A 19315-nucleotide genomic window follows, 5' to 3' on the forward strand; every position below is an offset into this window, starting at 1 on the left:
TGCCACACGGTCTAAAAGGTCCATCCAGTCTTCTGCATCTTCACTGGGCAGCCCTTGGAAGATGGGGTGCTCCCGGGGCTGCACAAAGACGACTGGTTCTGTTAGCTGGGCCATTTCGGAGGTTGATACCTTCTGTAGTCGAACGGGGTCAGGCAGCAGACCGTGTTCCGGTTGTAGGCCTTGGAGTCGGCGGCTGGCTCGGTGACCCGTAGGCTGGTCCCCCAGGGTGACAGAAACAAGGCTGAGGTCTTCACTTGAAGGATCAAGAGCAGCACCTCCACCAGATGTCACGTGGTGGTGACAAGGTCGATGACACAAATGAAGACAGGCTTGATGGTACGAAAATTAACTCTTTATCGGGCTGACTTGCACCCGCAAAAGAACTAAGCAACTCGGCGGCGGCGATAGCAGCAAACGTGCTCGTCGATCGTCGAACAAATAATGCCCGTCACACTCGTCAACGCTGAATTTAAAGGCTGCTCAGAACAATCTAGATGACGTCGCAAACTGCTAATAGTGCACCCTGGAACATTGGGGAAACATACGCAAGTGATCGGAATCTTCGAGACAGATCTCGGCGCATCTTTCGCGACAAAGAAAATGATAACGCGTCGTATCGCGACAACGAGCATGAAGAAACACGGGATAAAGAATTGATACGCGTGCCAGAATCACAGCGACAAGGCCGCATGCCGGCGGCTGATAAAAAAAACAACAAATACAGTTTTGAAGGTTTCGCGGCAGTATTTTTTCTTGTTTTTCCATGTTGCGTACTCGATGCGTTTCCAGGACACTTCGTGTACAGACTCATGGACTTTATATGCACATTGTGCATACTGTGTGTTTTGTGTGCCGACTCCTAGGGGATACTTAAACACCGGTAACAATCATGGGGTGTGTGATGTCAGCAATGCACTGCAACTGTTTTGTGATCTCATCATCGAGTCACCGTGTTCCGCGCTCCTTTGTTTGAGGATTTTTCTGTGCCGCAATTTTTTGAAAAAATAAAGAACATGGCAGGAGGGGGTAGCGCCGCATACCAATAAGGTATTCATTATCCTGGAAGACACAGCCCGACGGGGACACCATATTCGACTCATCTTACGCACGGTTGCTTCCGGTAATCAGTGTTTTTCTTTGTATTATACATAACTTTTCTCGTCTCGTCATATATCTGTGGATAAAAATGTGTATTCTTAGATTGGCCGGTCTGTTCTGGTTTTATTTTCTTCTTGTCCCAGATAGTTAGCTCTTCAGCAGAGTTTTGTAAAGAACCTCTTTAGCTGCGTTCATTTGTTATTTCCGCGTTATTCATCAGCGATTACCTCACGCGTTCCCCAGATCGAGCCACATACCCGTGCGCCGCCTCTCATTCCAGTTCACGTAGCGCGGCAAACATCGTCGTTGTCTTCTCGCGCTGTGCTATAAATATTGTCTTCTGCATGAAGTTCCAACAAAAAACACGCTCGCGCCATGCATTGAACATCGTACTCTTCATCAAGTTCCATCTGCGGTGCTCTTTCATTGAACTAGGCTGGCTAACTTAACGTGGTCATATACGCCATACACATAAGCCATCCCGCTCAAGACAGAGGCCGCAGCCTTGCCAAGTAACCTTCTGAGATCATCGAACAACAAGCTGTTGGCTATCAGCTTACTATGTGCTCAAGGGACCCAAGATCCAAACATGAGCACTGCGGCTGCGCCCAATGGAAACTTCGTTCAAGGCTATTTGAGCCTTTACAGTTTGTTTCCTTTTATACCCACAACTACGTGCAACAACGCGGGAGCTCTTCCTGCCAAGTGCATGAGACGGGAAAATAGCAAGAGAGCAGTAAAAATAAAATAAAACAAGTTTACATCTGCTTGCCAAGCTGCGGTTAAAGGTTTGGCTGCCTTCCTGCGCCTGTAAGATAAATCGCGTCAGGTGAGAGGCCGCTTGTTTCGCTTCCGGAGTAGTGAGAGAGGAAGACAGTGATGAGTAAGAAAAGCAGCGGCGAAGTTCTAAGACATTGTCATCATTCTAAGGTAGGGAACCTTTGTTTTCCTTGATTGAGTGATAAATTGCCTCATGAGAGAATTGAAGCCTATATATGGAGAATTGCCTAATTGTGTCAGACAAACAAGTCAAGATAAGACACCGCTAGTCTTCAGTTTTTGGCATGCTTCCCGTTTTTCAGGCTTCTCAATATTTATCATTGAATGCTTTTTCGTTTCAAGTAGCTTAGGTATGTTACAGGATTGGTGACCGTCTCTGAGGTCTGCGGGAAGTATGGCAACTTATTTAACGCGTCAACGAGAAAATGATAAAGTGAGCAAGCTTTACCTCTTCCGCACTTATGGCACGTCTCGGTCCGCATCATGCCGATCCGCGTCACGTTGTACTGTGCGTAGAAGTCGTCATTTTCTGGTACATGGATGGGCATGCAGTCAGGCCCCTGCAGGCAAGTTGGGTTGGGGCCTGGGCCTATGGATAACAGTGACCAAATATGATATTACTCAGTCGCACACATGAAATGCTTATTTTATGATTTTGAAAGTGTTTTTTTTCTCTGATGTGAGCATAAGTGCTGCAGAACTATACCGATGGTGACGTTAAGGGGCTCATATATAGATTGATTCCATCTGTTGAAGCTTACTGCGGAATCAGTGGCAGTCAAATTTGAGAGGCAGCCAAGAAAAAAACTTGGTACTTTCTCTGATAAACCGATGCTAGTGTAAGAGCACGAACGTTTTTTCGTTTCATTAGTTTAAATTACGCTCAATTCCTGTAATTCACACAATATTTGCATCAGTTATCTCCTACGCACTTTCTGTGTTTATACAACTTGTTCGTAAGATTTCAGCTTTACATTTGAAGCATGTGGTAGTCGCCGCGTAAACTGGCGGATGTATAATTTTACTTCAATCTGGTTATAACGAGGGAAACCCTACTGTGGTGAGGAGAGAATGCTGCTGGTCTAGTTGTTGATCCATTATTTTGAAAAGGTAGCTCAAAAATGACGAAATCGACGAAAAAGACGACAAGGCGATTGACGAGCGCTACTACCAACTGTATGAAAAAGCACTGAACAAGGGTAAATGGGGTACACCCCAGGCTCATCGGTGAGCTGAGGGGTGCCCCATTTACCCTAGTTCCGTTCTTTTTCATACCGTGCAAACCATCTTCTTCCTTTTGTTCTACCTGGATCCTACTACCAGCTGTTTATTTATCCCAATGTACAGAACATATATAAAGAAAAACCGAGCATGCAAAGAAGGGGACAGATAAAGCCGCAGCAGCGGCTAAAGGCAACAAACATGTCCAGAAAGGCACATTCTGCTCAGTACATGTGGACAGAAGTATCGCAACGCAACGGTCGGATAGCTTATCTATATGGTATACCTCTCATAGAATCTTTGCTTTATAATTGCCATTTTCTTCCAGAATCTTCGTTTTCTCAAATCCTGCCCTACGCTTGCAAGATGCAAGGGGCCGCACGAGTTGGCGTTCTGGTCCTTCATTTTATCATTTCGAGCATGCTGCCGTAACCGGTCATTGACGCACCGGCAATTTGGCACACCCCTTCTACCTTGTTCAAATACTGTGCTGGCTGCTTCTCTAGGATGCCCAGCTACTGAACTTGAGTACCCGGGCTCGAACCCGCTGCGATTGTTTAGCTAAGTGTAAAAGCAATAGATGTCGTGGTCAATCCACTGATCGGTCATAGGCTCCGTTACACTGTTAGTGGGCGAACTTGAAAGAGCCGAAAGAGATTTTTCTAATGCGCTTAGGAATAAAATTGAATCAGAGGGCTGAATTGGGCTCGTATAATAATAATGACAGATTCTAAACAGCGCTGTAAGACGAGGCGGAAAATTAAGAGGCAGGGATTTCGCTGACTGTCAACAAAATGATTCAAGTCAACTCTGAAGCCAGCAATATCAGGAGAAACTTACGCATACTGGTGACACGCGGATCAAGCTGAGAGTGTAAACAATTCGTAGCAAATACCTCAGAAACTTTTGAGCAGGATTGTACGTCCTCATATGCGTATAAAACGATTATTCGCAAGCGCTCATGCGATAAAAATCTAGAGACTTGGGGAGTTTACAGGCAATTGTTTGCATGGGCCGATAGTATGCTTTCAGCGACTGTCGGGTGCACCATTAATGAGAGTGCGCCAGCAGTAAATTTCCTGAAGCGGGGCGCAATGAACTTTGTTCATTCTGATGCACGTATGCGCCGTCCATATGACTACGTAGTCAAAACATTCTATGACGACATGATAAAAACCTGGGGGTAGATTGAATAAACATTAAAGAAAACGAAATACTTGAGCCAGTACAGTAGCTATCTTCTCTGCGTAATTGAAGCCAAGCATTTTCTTGTGAAGGACAAAAACAAACTGGTTCATAATGTAGCGCGCTATTTTCCTGCTCTAATATTTTCTTAAAGGTGGTCATCCAGTTCCTGTCCACCATGGGATATGGAGTTGTCACTTCTTAAACATTATCCTCGAAATAATTTTCAACGAACTTACCAAAATTAGTCTCCAGTGCCGCCAACTGCGCTGGCGCTGCCAGCGATATGTCGTGCGTAAGGAGCTGTCCGAACATGACCGCCAGGTTGGTGAGGTTCCTATCATCAGTGCGCCTCTGCGGGTGAACAATCATAGACACGAGGCGGGCGCTGGGCAGCGGGAGGCCACTGACAGAAACTCGTGCTGAAGACACGCCTGCAAGAGCGGTCGTGCCATGATAGAAAGCACCTCGGTGCGCTTGGTACAAAAGTCCTAGAAAAACTTCCCCCCCCCCCCCAAAAAAAAACCACTAAGCCGTATTTTTTAACTAACTAAGAAGACGCAGACCACTGAATAATGGCCTTAATAGATACGCTTTTTATGCGAACCTATAAAAGAATGGCACGCCTGCTACATTTGTAAGGATGAGTTCAAAGTACTTATTTCAAATGATTTCGTTTGATTCAAAGGGCAAAACTGTATTGTCAGCGGAACGCATGACCATGGCAATCTAGTAGTGTGTTGGTAGGATGCGCTAACAAGGGCTATGTTTTCTCAAAATTGTTCTAATAATGCGTTCACATGCTGCAGAGAAATCATTTCTCTTCTATACAAGTGAAAAATGAGCGTTTCATTTGATCGCTAGTGGCTATCAGATGAATTTATTTCCTAAAGCCAACACAAGCAATTAACAAGTTGCAAAGCAACATACTTTTTACTTTTTACTTTGCAAGATTTAAAGGTTTTGTGTAAAACCGCATATTTGCAAAGATATTCAGCCGGCTTTAAAATATTTCTTCCTTTCTCAGTGATCACAAGACCAGGTGAAGGCCGCTATTCTGGGACTGACAGCTAGCCTCAATTTAAAATGAGAAATAGATCTAGCTGTGAGCCGTTGGGTGATGTAAAAATAGTTTCCTAGAAACACGCAGTACAGATGACTAGATATAGATTGCAGTTTATTCCGACAGGTGCATGGGCGCTTTTTTGTTATGATTGCTGGGATCTGAACGCCAATTTTCACTTTAAAGGTATGATTAAACAGGCCTTGACTGCAGTTGTTTATACGTTAATTCGTCTTGCACCAGTTTTTTTTATATTTCTTCCATTTTTATTCATTTGTTTTCCATCGTTTGCTAGCCTACGCACATCCTCGCTGCCTTCTGCGATTGGAAGCCCGCCACAAACTTTGCTCTGTTACAGATGACCATCAGTCCTTTTTTTCATGCGTTGCCCAAGCAGAGCACTTAAACTCTGTGAACAATTACAAACCCTCACTTGTCTTAGTTGAGTTACCTGCGAATAAGCTTTGCGCTCCGAGTTCAGTGCCCACATGGTCAGCTTCTCTGCGCATCACGGATTAGCTCATTGTAAATTGCGTCTCTAACAATGAAGTTGAAACACAAAGGAAATATTTTCGGTCGTAACAGTGAGAAAAACTCACTGTTATGTTAAAATGAGGCGATAAAGTTGTCATGCTCAAGGCCGGACCTTTCGGCATGCTTCACAGTCTGTTTTATAAAATTCTCCGAGTGCTTCCCGCCCCCTACGTCTGGCTGCTTCAAGAAATCAAAAATGGAGTGTAACAAGCAATAAGCGACCTCTTAGCATATAGGTCCTTGCCGCCTGCGCAACAAGTAGAGGCGTTTGTCCACATTTTTAAAGCATGTTTTGCACTGCGGTCATACTCACAATCTGCATAAGCCGGTAGCAGTTCTCTTCGCAAACAGGAACCGGCGCTACCCCAGTAAGGGTGGGCCAGGTTATTGCAGGTGCCATCGGGGTTCCTGAACTGCTGCTTCGGATCACAAGTTAAGGACTGTTTACAGGTCTCCGACGAACCGAGTGCCCCGTGCAGAATTTCCTGACCAAGATCAGCGGCCTGCGTCCTAACAGTTCCAAAGGAAGCAGAAGAAATGAATAAAAGTGAAAGACGCGGTGACTTCATCCCGAGGCATTTCCGAGTCTAGGCCTCTAAAAGATATCCTATCGTATGCACTCGCCAACAATGTAATAACGTATGCCCGGATATATTTTGTGGAATGGCTTTCTACAAATACTGACATCCAAAAGCAACTCTCAGAGCTAGTAAGAGTCTCAGGGCTTGGACAGTTTTCTGAACTCCCGCTGAAGTTTCCCAGAATGCCAGAGTCAGCCGTAAGCGATAGCACCCGATACTAGAGTAGATCGAGAGGCCGCAGCCCGACGCCAGCCGCTGTCATATTCAGTATGTGCATCTAAAGGCTCCAAATGTTTCAAATGCTTCATGATAACCTTATTGCTTAACTCTAGAATGTGCTGTAAAGATAAGTTTTCATGAAGGATTTCTGGATTTATATAGTTTAGTTCAGTTCAGTCGTTCAGTCGTGTCGGACTCTTCGTGACCCTATGGACCATGTCACGCCACGCTTTCCGGTCTCTCACTATCTTCCTAATATCACAAAACTTCATCTGCAGTGCCTCGAGGATGCCATCTAACCATCGTGTTCGCTGGCTACCCCTTCTCCTGCGACCCTCAACCTTTCCCAACATCAAATCTTTCTCCAGCGACTACTCTCTTCTCATCAGATGACCAAAGTAGCTGAGCTTTAACTTTAGAATTTGACCCTCCAATGAGCAGTCAGGGTTTGTGGTCGACAATATCGACTGATTTGATCTTCTGGCAGTCCAAGGAACTCTCAAGAGTCTTCGCCAGCACCACAATTCAAACACGTCAATTCTTCGGCGGTCAGCCTTTTTCACAGTCCAACTCTCGCATCCATACATCACAACTGGAAAGACCATAGCACGAGTTATACGGATCTTGGTTGGCAGACTAATGTCTCTGCTCTTTACTAGGCGGTCAAGGCTAACCATTGCTCTCTTTCCCAGAAGCAGGCGTCTCCTAATATATATAAATCAATATATTTTATATAGATATATATAGAGTTAGAAATAAAATTAGGGGAAAACTAACGATGAGTTGGTGCTATACGTAAAACTATATGTGCACCCTAGCATGTAAACGTTCAATTACGATTCTACCAGCTGCAATCTAATTCGCTTGTCTGCTTCCTAAACTCTTCTCTATGTGTGCTAAAATTGGTGTAGGCCACGCAAAAATCAAGTGGCTCATATTCAACGCTTGGCACAACATTCCTGCTCTGTATGGATCGTCCAACTAGGCCTGAAGTTGTGATCAATGTTAGGCCAGATGGCGACAAATCATTCGAAAAAATTCCACTTGCCCAAGAGTGAACCAAGGGGCAAGCACGACGAACAGTGAGCACAACCCGCGTTACACTCGCAGTGGGCACTCCTTTATTATCAGTTGTGTATACGCTCAATTCTTTTGTACTGACACACTATAGTCCACTCCTGTAGGAAGGTCAACCGGAAATGCATTTTAGGCCCTCTTTTCATGTTTTTCAAATTGGGCCGTTTTTGGCAGCGCTCATAGACAGCTTACGTCGTTGCTACCACGTCGCCATAATCAGAGAAGTCAGGTTGCCATCGTGTGGCACGCCGGATTGTAATATAATATAAATCGGCATGCTCATTTTCTTTACTTGCTTAGTATATAATAAACGGGCACTTGAGATGCTAACCTATTCGCAATACAAACACCCTGATGACATATTATGGCCAAAGCCTTCTAAGTTCATATGTGCGACGAAAATGTGCGTCCGCGCGAGGTGTCTGCGAATAAAGACAAAACAAAGAATATTTTCTTGAGATGAAGTTAGAATGAATCAACCTACAAGGTAAGTTTGATGTTTGTAGATTTAGTTAAGTAATTAGAGCCACAAATATCAAATTTGTGCCAAAATAGCTGCATACGTAGAATTAAGTTAGGAGACGTGAAAACAGCTAGTGCATCGAATGTTACAAAAACGCCAAAATTGGGTTACAGAGGCCGGATTTGGATCAAGTAATAATAATAACGCGTAATTAAGAGTAATCAATACTCAAGATTCCCGAAGAACCCATAATGTTGGTCAAAAAAGGAAGGAACTTGGATGATGACGTAACATACGACGGTAAGACATCGAGGAAGTGTGGATCTCAAAAAATAGTAATAAATGGCGGATTTGTGCCAGATTAGGTAAAAACTTTGAATTAAGGGTAAATAATACCTAATGTCACCGAGGGCCTATACATAGTGTCGATTTGGGCCAGAAACAAATACACTTGAATGGTGACGACACATCCTACAAAAAAGACGTTGAATCAGTGTGAATCTCACAACAATGAGTAAAATACATTAAAGAGACCTAAATTTTACATAATTTATAGAGTCGCATTTGAGAGGTATTCAAGTGCCTTCTATGAAATGTTTCATTCCAATCCACAATTTGAAAGCCTAGAGAAGTTTCCCTTCGAACATTCAAACTAGCCTCCAATACTTGGACTGCATGGACCGGATGAACAAGAATGTTTGGGTGGGCGCCCAACTTTTGGCCGTGACCAAAGTTCGATTTCAAAAGTTTTGGGACAAACCCGCAAATTTTCGGTGGTTGTGGCAGATCAAGCCGATATTTCCAAGGCAGAGCATGCAGTGTCCAAAACTACACAGTGCTGCAGTAGGTCACCGAAAAATTAATAAGAGGTGATGACGTCACAGTGCTGCTTGACCGACATCAAGTTATCAGTAGCCTTTTTCCTCGACTCCTAGTGCAGTTTTTATCTCGTGACCAAACATAATTTTTATGCAATATCAATTCTTTTAGCTAAATACATGTCGTGAATTGCACTGGAGACCACATTTACCTAGTGTGCGTGATATTGTATCGCAAATGCAGCTACAAAGGCAAACGTTACTCTTATTTACTGTCGTGTGCAAACTGATAAAGCCGTTTACGCGGCAAAATATGGCACTTTAGTTGCTATTCTTTGCACTAAAGTATATGTGCCATATGTAACACCATGACTTCATAAGTATTGCAAATCTGCAAACCCCGCCGATGGAGGCTAATGCCCGTCTGAGAAATACCGGTTACCACACTCCGCATCAGCGGTGCTTTGTGCAAGTTGTATCTCCTTTCTACATTGCGATCAATAAATTACTAAAATTGATTTTGTACGTGATTATTACGCCTACGCCACTAGATTTCAAATACCCTAGTAGTTTGCCCGTAACTGCGCCATTGGTTCTTTGCAGTAGCTATCGGCATTACTCGGCAGATTGGCTCACACAAGTTCTGCCAGCTAATTATACGCGCGTGCTCTGAATATAGCAGTTTTCGGTCTCCTGAAACTACGCTGTTCCAGCATTCAGATTTCCCAAAGCGCGCCACAAACCTGGCCACTATTTATGAAATCGCGCTAACGCATGCTGCGAATTAAAACAACGGTCGCCAAAAGGCGCTTGTGCTTGCTGCTGTGAAGAGTTATAAAAATCTGTTTCCCTAGCTAGCTCCTACTTTGAGGTGGAATCGAAGCTATCTGTTACGCGCCGCTCTACTGTTAACTTTATTCTTTGAGAAACTCTATTTTTCTGTGGTAGATAATCAAAGAGATTTACTTCGGTGGGCCTCTTTACCCTGTATGGTAGGAGGAAAAGTAATTTTACTAAAGTAATTACACTACCTGAATGCAGGCAAGAATAGACGATTTCAGATTTGTCCTCCTTTTTAACAACTGAAGGGCTTCACCTTCGATAGAGTCTTAGAAGGCGACTCAGCCAAGCGCTTCGAAAGACGCATTTCTGAAGACTGTTACCCCCCTCTGGGCAAGCAGCGAATACTATGTGAAGCTTGCCCATAGTGTATACATAAATGCTCTTTACCATCAAAAGCCGTTGTCATTGAAGTTTTCAGGCTAATAGGTATGTTTTAAAGTATAAATTCTCATTCACGGTGATGATAACCGAGTATCTGTGGTTAAACGTGTCGTGATGAGCCTTCCGTGGTCCATGGAAACTAATGCACAAGTACATGATCACCAACCAAGTATGGTGGATGTGACATGTGGGCCACCCTTTTGTACCGTTCTCTGGTTGATTTCATACATCGCGCAGGAACAAATGAGAGCATTGATGCTGTGAAAAATTGCCGCCTTTCGGATGCTTAGCATTTTTGTGCCTATTCTAATGCTGCTTTTGTGTTTGGATGTTTTAGTTTTCAAAGAACAAGCAAGTTCTCGATATAATACTAAAAATTGCGTTCATGCTTATATAAATAGGTTTTAACGAATTTTGGTAATTAACGTCAGTTTCTACGGCTGACTGGAATTAACGCAACATTCGCTACCAGCACATCCCCAAGTTAACCGCGCCACATGGGTCAACTCTTGCGAATATTTCCTACAGCCGCCGTTACTTTTTACAATAAAAATGGCAAAGATTTAGTTTTCTTCTCCCAATAATTTCCAACGCCCCGTTCCCCAACCATGCAATCACTTAGCGATAGATCTAATCTTTTTCGACTCGCAAGGCGTCATACCGGTTATCGGTAAATTGAAACACATCTCCTAGTGGAACTGATGAAATAAATGCAACTCTTTTAGGGAATATCAAACCTACTGTCATACTTACCATCCTACATACCATCATACTGAAATGCATATTCACAAATTCGTGTCAATGTGGTGTATTACCTGTAGACTGGAAGACTGCTGTGAATATACCAGTACACAAAGCGCGAGGAAAACAGAATATATCTGACTATTGACCAAAAACACACGCATAAATTCATGAAAAATAATGAAACACAAAAAGCATTCTCTCATCATATTAATTTTCTTGAGCATAACACCTTATGTATAACACAGCATGATTTCCAATAGTTTTCCTCTACCGACACTCAGCCACAAATCTTTATAACAAATTACACTTCTACTACGACTCTGTTTTCTTCAAATAATTTTCTATTTGTTGACGTTGCTAAAACGTTCTAGACGTTACCCAATCCCTGCCTTTAAAGAAATTCAACGTGCTGAATATTGGCCCTGCTGCTCCGAACATCTTGATTTCTTTCCTCACGCATGGAGTTTGTCAGCACTAAGGATGCTGATTCGGATAGTGTACCAGTTAGTTATCGGGCACCTCAAGCATCAGTGTTTGTCACCGCACTATTCCGAATTGATGTAAATGACTTACCTACTTATTGCTACCTCTATAAATGTGTTCCCCAGTGCGAAACTTCTGAGTCCACAATACTCTCATACAAATTTTCTCATACCGTGCTCGTAAAACGTCCTACAATATCAATATTTATCACGAATTGAATGATTTGCAGGATATTATATGGCATTTGTACCAGATATGCATGAGAAATCGTGTATGGGTTGATTGATATTTCGGTTTGGTTTGCCTTGGTTTTGTGGGATTTAACGTCCCAAAGCGACTCAGGCTATGAGAGACGCCGTAGTGGAGGACTCCGGAAATTTCGACCACCTGGGGTTCTTTAAACGTGCACTGACATCGCTCAGCACACGGACGCCTCTTTGTTTCGCCTACATTGAAACGCAGCCGCCGCGGTCGGGTTCGAAACCGGGTACTCCGGCACAGTAGTCAGGCGTCTTACCACTGCACCACCCCGGCGGGGCGATTGATATTTTCATTGCTTTCTCGTTCATGTTTCGGCAGGGTTTGCTGATCTTATAATTTACCGTAATTAAACGATTCCGGTAATCACTATATCTCCACCAGTCTAAAACAACATACCTAATTGGTGTCGATTTGGACAATGAAAATAAGCATTAAGAAATGCAACTATATGAGAGTATGCAAATAGCTCGCTTTAGTACAGAACTAAATTATTATTAATGATAATATTATTATTATTATCATTATTATTATTATTATTATTATTATTATTATTATTATTATTATTATTATTATTATTATTATTATTATTATTATTATTATTATTATTATTATTATTATTATTATTATTATTATTATTATTGTAGTCCAGCTATTTCGACAAAAATTTGATAGGAGCCATCTTTGTGAGATCCTGAGCATGTCTCACTATCAAAGAACTTGGAATCTGCAGAAAAGCGCATTGCGTTGTATTTCGTCTAACTTCTATCATTCAGCTAGTCTCAGCCAAGAGAAATTGCTCTGGTTCTCCGTGTTCTTGAATACGTTTGGCGGCGCTGGGGGACTTAGGTTCTTCCGATTGCTGCAGCAGTTTTGTAAATGTATGCCTGGTGGGCAAGCGTGCAGCCGCAGTTCAAACAATTCAAGTGCAACAAGGGCACCGGGTGCTTCGTAAACCTATCGTCAAGTGCAGGCCTCGCTGCATTCTAGCCTTCGCCAACAAGCTGCAGATGTTTGTAGACCGCTCGATCACATAAAATGGCGCCAGCATCCGAATGACGTGACGAAGTCTCAAACAGCACACGGAAACGAAGCTTTGAATTGAACCAGCCTCGATGCATTGGTTGGTTCATAGGAAGGGAAAGGCGCAGTATCTGTCACACTTGCTCTGTGGACACCTGAACCGCGCCGTAAGGGAAGGGATGAGGGTGGGAGTGAAAGTGGATAGAGAGAAGGGGGGGCCGTAGTGGAGGGCTACGGAGTAATTTCGACCACCTGGGGATCTTTAACGTGCGCTGACATCGCACAGCACACGACGCCTCTTCGTTTCGCCTCCATCGAAACGCAGCCGCCGTGGCCGGGATTCGATCCCGGGAACTCCGGCACAGTAGTCGGGCGTCTTACCACTGCACCACCCCGGCGGGGCAGCCTCGATGCATGTGGCCCTTGCGGAATTTGGCGCGAAGAGAGAGAGAAAATATAGAAAGCAGGAAGGTTAACCAGGTGATTGATTGGTTTATAGGAAGGGAAAGGCGAGGCAACTGTCTCACTTGTTTTCGGTGGACACCTCAACCGCGCCGTAAGGAAAGGAAGGAAGGTGAGAGTGAAGGTGGAAAGAGCGAAAGAGGAGCCGTAGTGGAGGGCTACAGACTAATTTGGACCACCAGGGGATCTTAAACGCGCGCTGAGATCGCACGCCATACGGACGCCTCTTCACTTCGCCTCCATCAAAACCCAGCCGCGGAGGTCGGGTTCGAACCCGGGTACTCCATAGCCTTTACCCTCGCCCGAGTAAAGGTCTATCTAAGACGGAGGAGCGGCTTCTACTCCGTCTTTATACCAACACTCTGCTGTGCCCGGCAGCACTAAAATATTTTATGCGAAGTATATTAACGTAGGCTTCAGGCATCGCGCGACGCCCGGCGGTGGCCACCATTGACCCTGAAGTGGGGTCACGTGACATGACGTTATGTAATGATGTCACACCGGCTGCAGATGGGGCCTCATATCGCGCCGTCGGACGTCGCCCGGCGGAGGCCTCCTCGCTTCGGTTCGCGCCGTCGCGCGCGACGCGGCGGCGGCGCCACCATCGCTGCATCACGTGATATGTGACGTCACGCCCGTGATGAAGCGGCACGCGCACGCCGTCGCGTCAGTCTCTGTGCCCGCAACCGCGCCAACGTCTTTGCGAGGCAGCTGCTTAACATGCTTCGCATCCACTGGGCTTAACCTTGATAAGCCTCCAATTTTTAATCCCTCCTTCACGGGCAGTGTCCGCACTGTGCGGAGACGTGTTCGGACATCTACCACATGGTGTGGGCTTGCTCATCCAACCCAGCTGTTCCTCCTCAACCCAACCCCACTCGGGAGGACTGGGAGGCTACCCTGCTCGGCTGCTATGACCTGCAGGCCCAAAAGGCCTTGGTCGAGCGCGCCCGGTCAGCGGCCGAAGCCACCCCACCCAGTATCTGGAAGGGCTGGATGTTCATATATCCGGCCGATGCATACATCCACCCCTTTTGGATCAATAAATGTTTGTCACCACCACCACACCACAGTAGTCGGGCGTCTTACCACTGCACCACCCCGGCGGGCCGGTTAACCAGATGATGCCCAATAGGCTACCCTACACGTGCGAAGGGAAGGAAAGGGGGAAAAATGTAAAAAAATGAGTGCCATAAAAACAGTCCGTCACATGTCCAGAGATCTATACTTAAATGGGGTGGAGAGCGTACATTTAGATTCTTGGGCTCAACCCCGAGTATTTTAAAACCTAAAGAGCGCGTTCACTGCTTTTTTTGCGATGAAGGTGTCATTCAAGGGCCCAGAATCTTAGTTTCATTAAGAGTGCGAGAATCCAAGCAGCAGAGTGTACCAGCGAGGAAGGGACGCTGACGCTAAAACTGAGGGCAGTCCCAAAGTATGTGCGCTAACGTTTCAACACACCCGCACTGCTCACAAGCTACAAAGCATGCTATTCCGATGAGATTGGAATAGGTGTTTGTAAACGCCACTCCTAGCCACAAGCGACACAACATTGTACCATCACAGCGGGGGAGGCAGCTTGGTACCTGCAAATGAAGTAACTGTTCAGTGCGGTGCGAGCGGGACGTCCAGCTTCGTAGACCATGGTTGTCGAATAATATTGTTATGTTAACTGGTTAAAGATTGGTTAAAGCGCACGTTAAATTGGTTAAAGCGCATGTTAAAGATCCCCAGGTGGTCGAAATTACTCCGGAGCCCTCCACTACGGCTCCTCTTTCTACTTTCACTCCCACCTTCCTACCTTCCCTTAAGGCGCGGTTGCGGTGTCCACAGAAAACAAGTGAGACCGTTACCGCGCCTTTCCCTTCATATAAATAAATCATTTTTGTTGTTGTTGTTGTTGTTGTGGCTGTAGGAAGAAGGAAAAGAAAATGCACGGACCTGCTACTGGCTCTGTAGCTGAGCCACCTCCGCTGCCTCGTGCAGATAGAAGAAAATATAGAGAAGAAAAGGAAGAGGGAAAGAAAGAAAGACGCGCGCCGCAACAACAGCCGTCGTCCACCACCAGCGGTGGCGTGTGCAATGACGGCCTAGAACCGATAAAAATTCGGCGCCAGGCTAGCCCCCGCCGTAAGCAGCGGTGACCCACCTGTACCAACCCCATCAGGGGAGATCAGTCGACGGTGCCTTGCTGAGTCGGCTCTTGTCAATGGTATCTCGACAATGCTGGTTGTATCATGTTGTTGTTGTGGCTGTAGGAAGAAGGAAAAGAAAATGCACGGGCCTGCTACTGGCTCTGTAGCTGAGCCACCTCCGCTGCCTCGTGCAGACAGAAGAGATTTAAAACTGATTTATTTATAGGAAGGGAAAGGCGCGGTGTCTCACTTGCTTTCTGTGGACACCGCAACCGCGCCGTAAGGAAAGGGAGGAAGATGGGAGTGAAAGTGGAAAGAGAGAAAATAGAGATGAAAGAAAAGGAAGAGGGAAAGACGCGTGCCACAACAGCCGTTGTCCACCACCGAAGCCGTGGCGGGTGCAATGACGGCCTACAACAGAAATATTCGGTGGCAGGCCAGCCCCCGCCGAAAGCGGCGGTGACCTACCTGCCCCAGCCCCCCTGCATAGCTGGGAATCATCGCTTGATTGTATCATGAGCCGATCGAGCAGCATCGTCCACAACAATTCCACTACGGCCTGGTGTCCACTGATATATTGGACCCTCTTGAAAAGGCGCACTGGCACACATGCATTTTTACTGACCACGAGTGGACTTAGCAGCATGTGTGCATGCGTAGTCTGTCTTCAGTATATGCAAGTGGTGTGAAGTACGTGTCGCTATTTCTATGGAGAACACAGGTACTGTTCTCACAAACGAGCGCATGGAATAAATCGACTCTCTTCGATGTATGTCACAATGCAAAAGCCATCGTGCACAATTACGCCGCCGTACCTGCTGTGGCGGCCATTGCACATTTCCGCACTCATCAGTGAGGAGGTGCTGGGTTTACTGAAATTTTCATGAACAGGACCTCCTCGATGTCTGAACTTTGTGAAACGAGCCGCATCGTGTCGAAGGAACCATGTCGCACCGCTGATACGAATATCAAAGTGCACCAACAGAAGCACCACTTCACATAGGGCAGTCGACCAGAACATACCTCTGGTTAAAATTACATGAATATTAACCTTTTGTTCGCAAGCTGGAATTCAAATTATTATTTGATTTCTGCGGTGGTGGTGCAGTGGTAAGACGCCCGACTACTATGCTGGAGTACCCGGGTTTGATCCCGACCGCAGCTGCTGCGTTTCTGTGGAGGCGAAACGAAGAGGCGTCCGTGTGCTGTGCATCGTCAGCGAAAGTTAAAGATCCTCACAGAGGCGGGCAGGTTCATTCTCGCCGCGCTAAAACTCCAACCAATTGGTCCACCCATTGAAAACTGCCACCATGCTCCCCAACACATCCGGGACAACCTTACCTTACAACACCTGCCTAAAAATATGCACCTTGCTCACCACAATGCACGACGAGATGCTCGAGCCAAGGCGCTACACACAGCACACGCGAGTGACACCGAAGCGGCCTACGTAGACGCGGCAGGATACAGTCACCCCATGGCATATGTCATCAGTGTGACTTCTTATAACTTCAATCACGTAGTTTCTGCCTCTGTCAAAGCAAAACCGTCGACAGAAGCCGAAGAGGCAGCCATAGAGCTAGCCATCTCCTCTTCCACTGCCACACTCATTTTCAGCGATTCTAAAACAGCCATTTAAAATTTCGCAGGAGCAAAAATACACCCAGTCGTCCATCAAATCTTAACCTCTGGTTCCACAGCTCCTCGACCCATTCTCATCGTCTGGGTACCAGGCCATGTAGGCAGTCCCGGTAACGAGGCAGCCCACTCAACTGCTCGAGCGCACGTCCACCGAGCGGGACATACCGAAGACTGGAGAAGCACGCGGGACAGACTTCCAACCTATCATGACATAACGCTTCAATACTCAGACCAATAAAAGTTATATCCTCCACTTCATACCTCTCTCTCAATACCGCATCAAATATTCTGGCGACAGCTACAAGCCAAAACGTATTCCTCTCCAACTTGGTTGGCCTTGGCACACCTGGGCCGGTACGACCCCACATGCTCTCTATGTGGCGCACCTAGAGCTATAGTTCTAGTACACTATACCTAGAGCCACCATCAATCACACAACGTTTCTATGCAAAGATTTCAAGCCATTGTTCCAATGGGGCCTCACAAACAAAGAGGGTTGGAGATCGCGGTCTGCAGCTCGGACCAAGCAGCGCAAAAGATGCTGGTTGACTGGGCTGAAGCGGTCGCTGCCAGGCACGGCCTGACAGACACCAGCCGGGATCAGGAACCACCTTAATCTTTATAATGTACCCTGCTTCCCACAATAAATGTTTTACCGCCACCACCAGGTGGTCGAAATTACTCCGTAGCCCTCCACTATGGCTCCTCTTTCTCACTATCTACTTTCACTCCCACCTTCCTCCCTTCCCTTACGGCGCGGTTCAGGTCTCCGCAGAAACAAGTGTGACATACTGCACCTTTCCCTCTCTGCGAACCAATTATTATTATTATTTTTATGAATACATCAGAGGCACGGGGTGGATGCTATTCCATCACACATTGTTCAAGTTTGTTGCTCTAGGGAAACAATTTAAGCATAATACTGAGATACTGAGGCCGGCAAATATGACTCATTTAAGCTCTAACTAATATGTTTTCGTGACACAGCTATGAAAATAGTAAATTTCTTGAACTACACAATACAGATACGTCCTTTAGGAGTAACTTGCTGCGTTGCGAAAAGCGAATGCATTCTTGAATGTCATCGAAACAGCAGCGTAGATGAAATCAGGATATGTGCAAAGATAAGAAGTCTGCCATTGTTGCTGAACAAGGAAACTGAATGCCATAGTATTATCCTACTGTCGCTGAACACGCGTAGTCTGGCCATTGAGGCCGCTCTTTATAATCATTAAAAACGGGCACACAATCGCGCACAGTCAATTGCATTTCTTGCCGTATATGACGACATACCATCCCAATTAACACCACGAATTCGTTTTCCAGACACTAAAATAGTATTAGGGGCAGAAACAAGTACTCGCCACTTCAATAACTTATTTACGAACAACCATCAATGCTGGTAGCAAAGCAAAAATTAGGAAATATCTCAGCAGTATGCCGTTCAGCGCTCAGCTTTTTTCACAACTTTAGAGAGAGCAAATAATGTTAGCATATCATCTCTAGAAATAGCACTTTTTCTTGAAACTCCGTGATCACTTTCCTCTGGTCGATTTGTCCCCTCAAAAAAGTTGCAGCTCTTAAGAACCGCATTAAAGAGCTAACCGGTGCTATTACCGCTTCTCCTCGCTAATTGTGAAATTGTGAGTTCAGGAATTAGAGGTTGCAGAATATTGAAATGGCGCACAAAATAAAATATAATTCTTACTTTTTTAGGCAGTCCTGAACCTCCTTCCTCACTCTCTGTACTTCCTTATCATTTCCCAAAATTCCAGGTTGCCGTGAGGCATACGGGCACTTTGACAGCGTCAGTAGTTTAGAGCCTTCATCCCCTGCACAAGAATGAAACCTGGTATCCAGAAGTTCTGGAATTTTTTTCAGAGCCTTGGCAGTGGCTTATGCTCTTAACCGATAGAATAGTGAATCATAATGCAGTGAACATTTTAGCACAAAGCAAACCACCCTTCGATAAATATAAACTTCTTTCAAAGCGGGGATACACAAAATAGAGACAAGTGGCCAAGTGGCGCAAACCATGGGCCCAATATTGTTACTGTATTGCCAATGCAAGGGTCATATGTTTAGCCGGACATTATCTAATTAATGCCAGGATTGGGTCAGTGGTTTTTGTGGCCTGGGCTATGTATTAGTTGTATAGTATCATGAAAAAGTATTAGGCTTATCCTCCCGGCTACTCATTTTTGGAATTTGCATTGCCTTTTGACTTTTACGGGAGATCTGACCAAAAACAACGTGGCACTGCACCCAATTAGGAGCCATCCATTCGAGTAAGGGTGTATACTTGT

The 19315-nt window shown here is 45.4% G+C and overlaps 1 protein-coding gene across 1 annotated transcript in view; it reads right to left on the bottom strand.

The window, feature by feature from the left end:
• Positions 1-19315, bottom strand: part of LOC146177985 (salivary peroxidase/catechol oxidase-like) — an 88176-nt gene that overhangs the window by 48290 nt on the left and 20571 nt on the right. The window contains exons 3-6 of the mRNA XM_084580689.1: positions 18718-18841; positions 6195-6391; positions 4524-4718; positions 2327-2467 (exon numbers count right to left, since the gene is read on the bottom strand). Coding sequence (XP_084436815.1) covers positions 2327-2467; positions 4524-4718; positions 6195-6391; positions 18718-18841 — 657 coding nt within the window. The remainder of the gene's footprint in view (positions 1-2326; positions 2468-4523; positions 4719-6194; positions 6392-18717; positions 18842-19315) is intronic.

The sequence above is a fragment of the Amblyomma maculatum genome, chromosome 10 (genome assembly GCF_055883805.1).
Source record: "Amblyomma maculatum isolate TAMU_Amacu chromosome 10, ASM5588380v1, whole genome shotgun sequence".
In the NCBI taxonomy this organism is placed as follows: Eukaryota; Metazoa; Arthropoda; class Arachnida; order Ixodida; family Ixodidae; genus Amblyomma; species Amblyomma maculatum.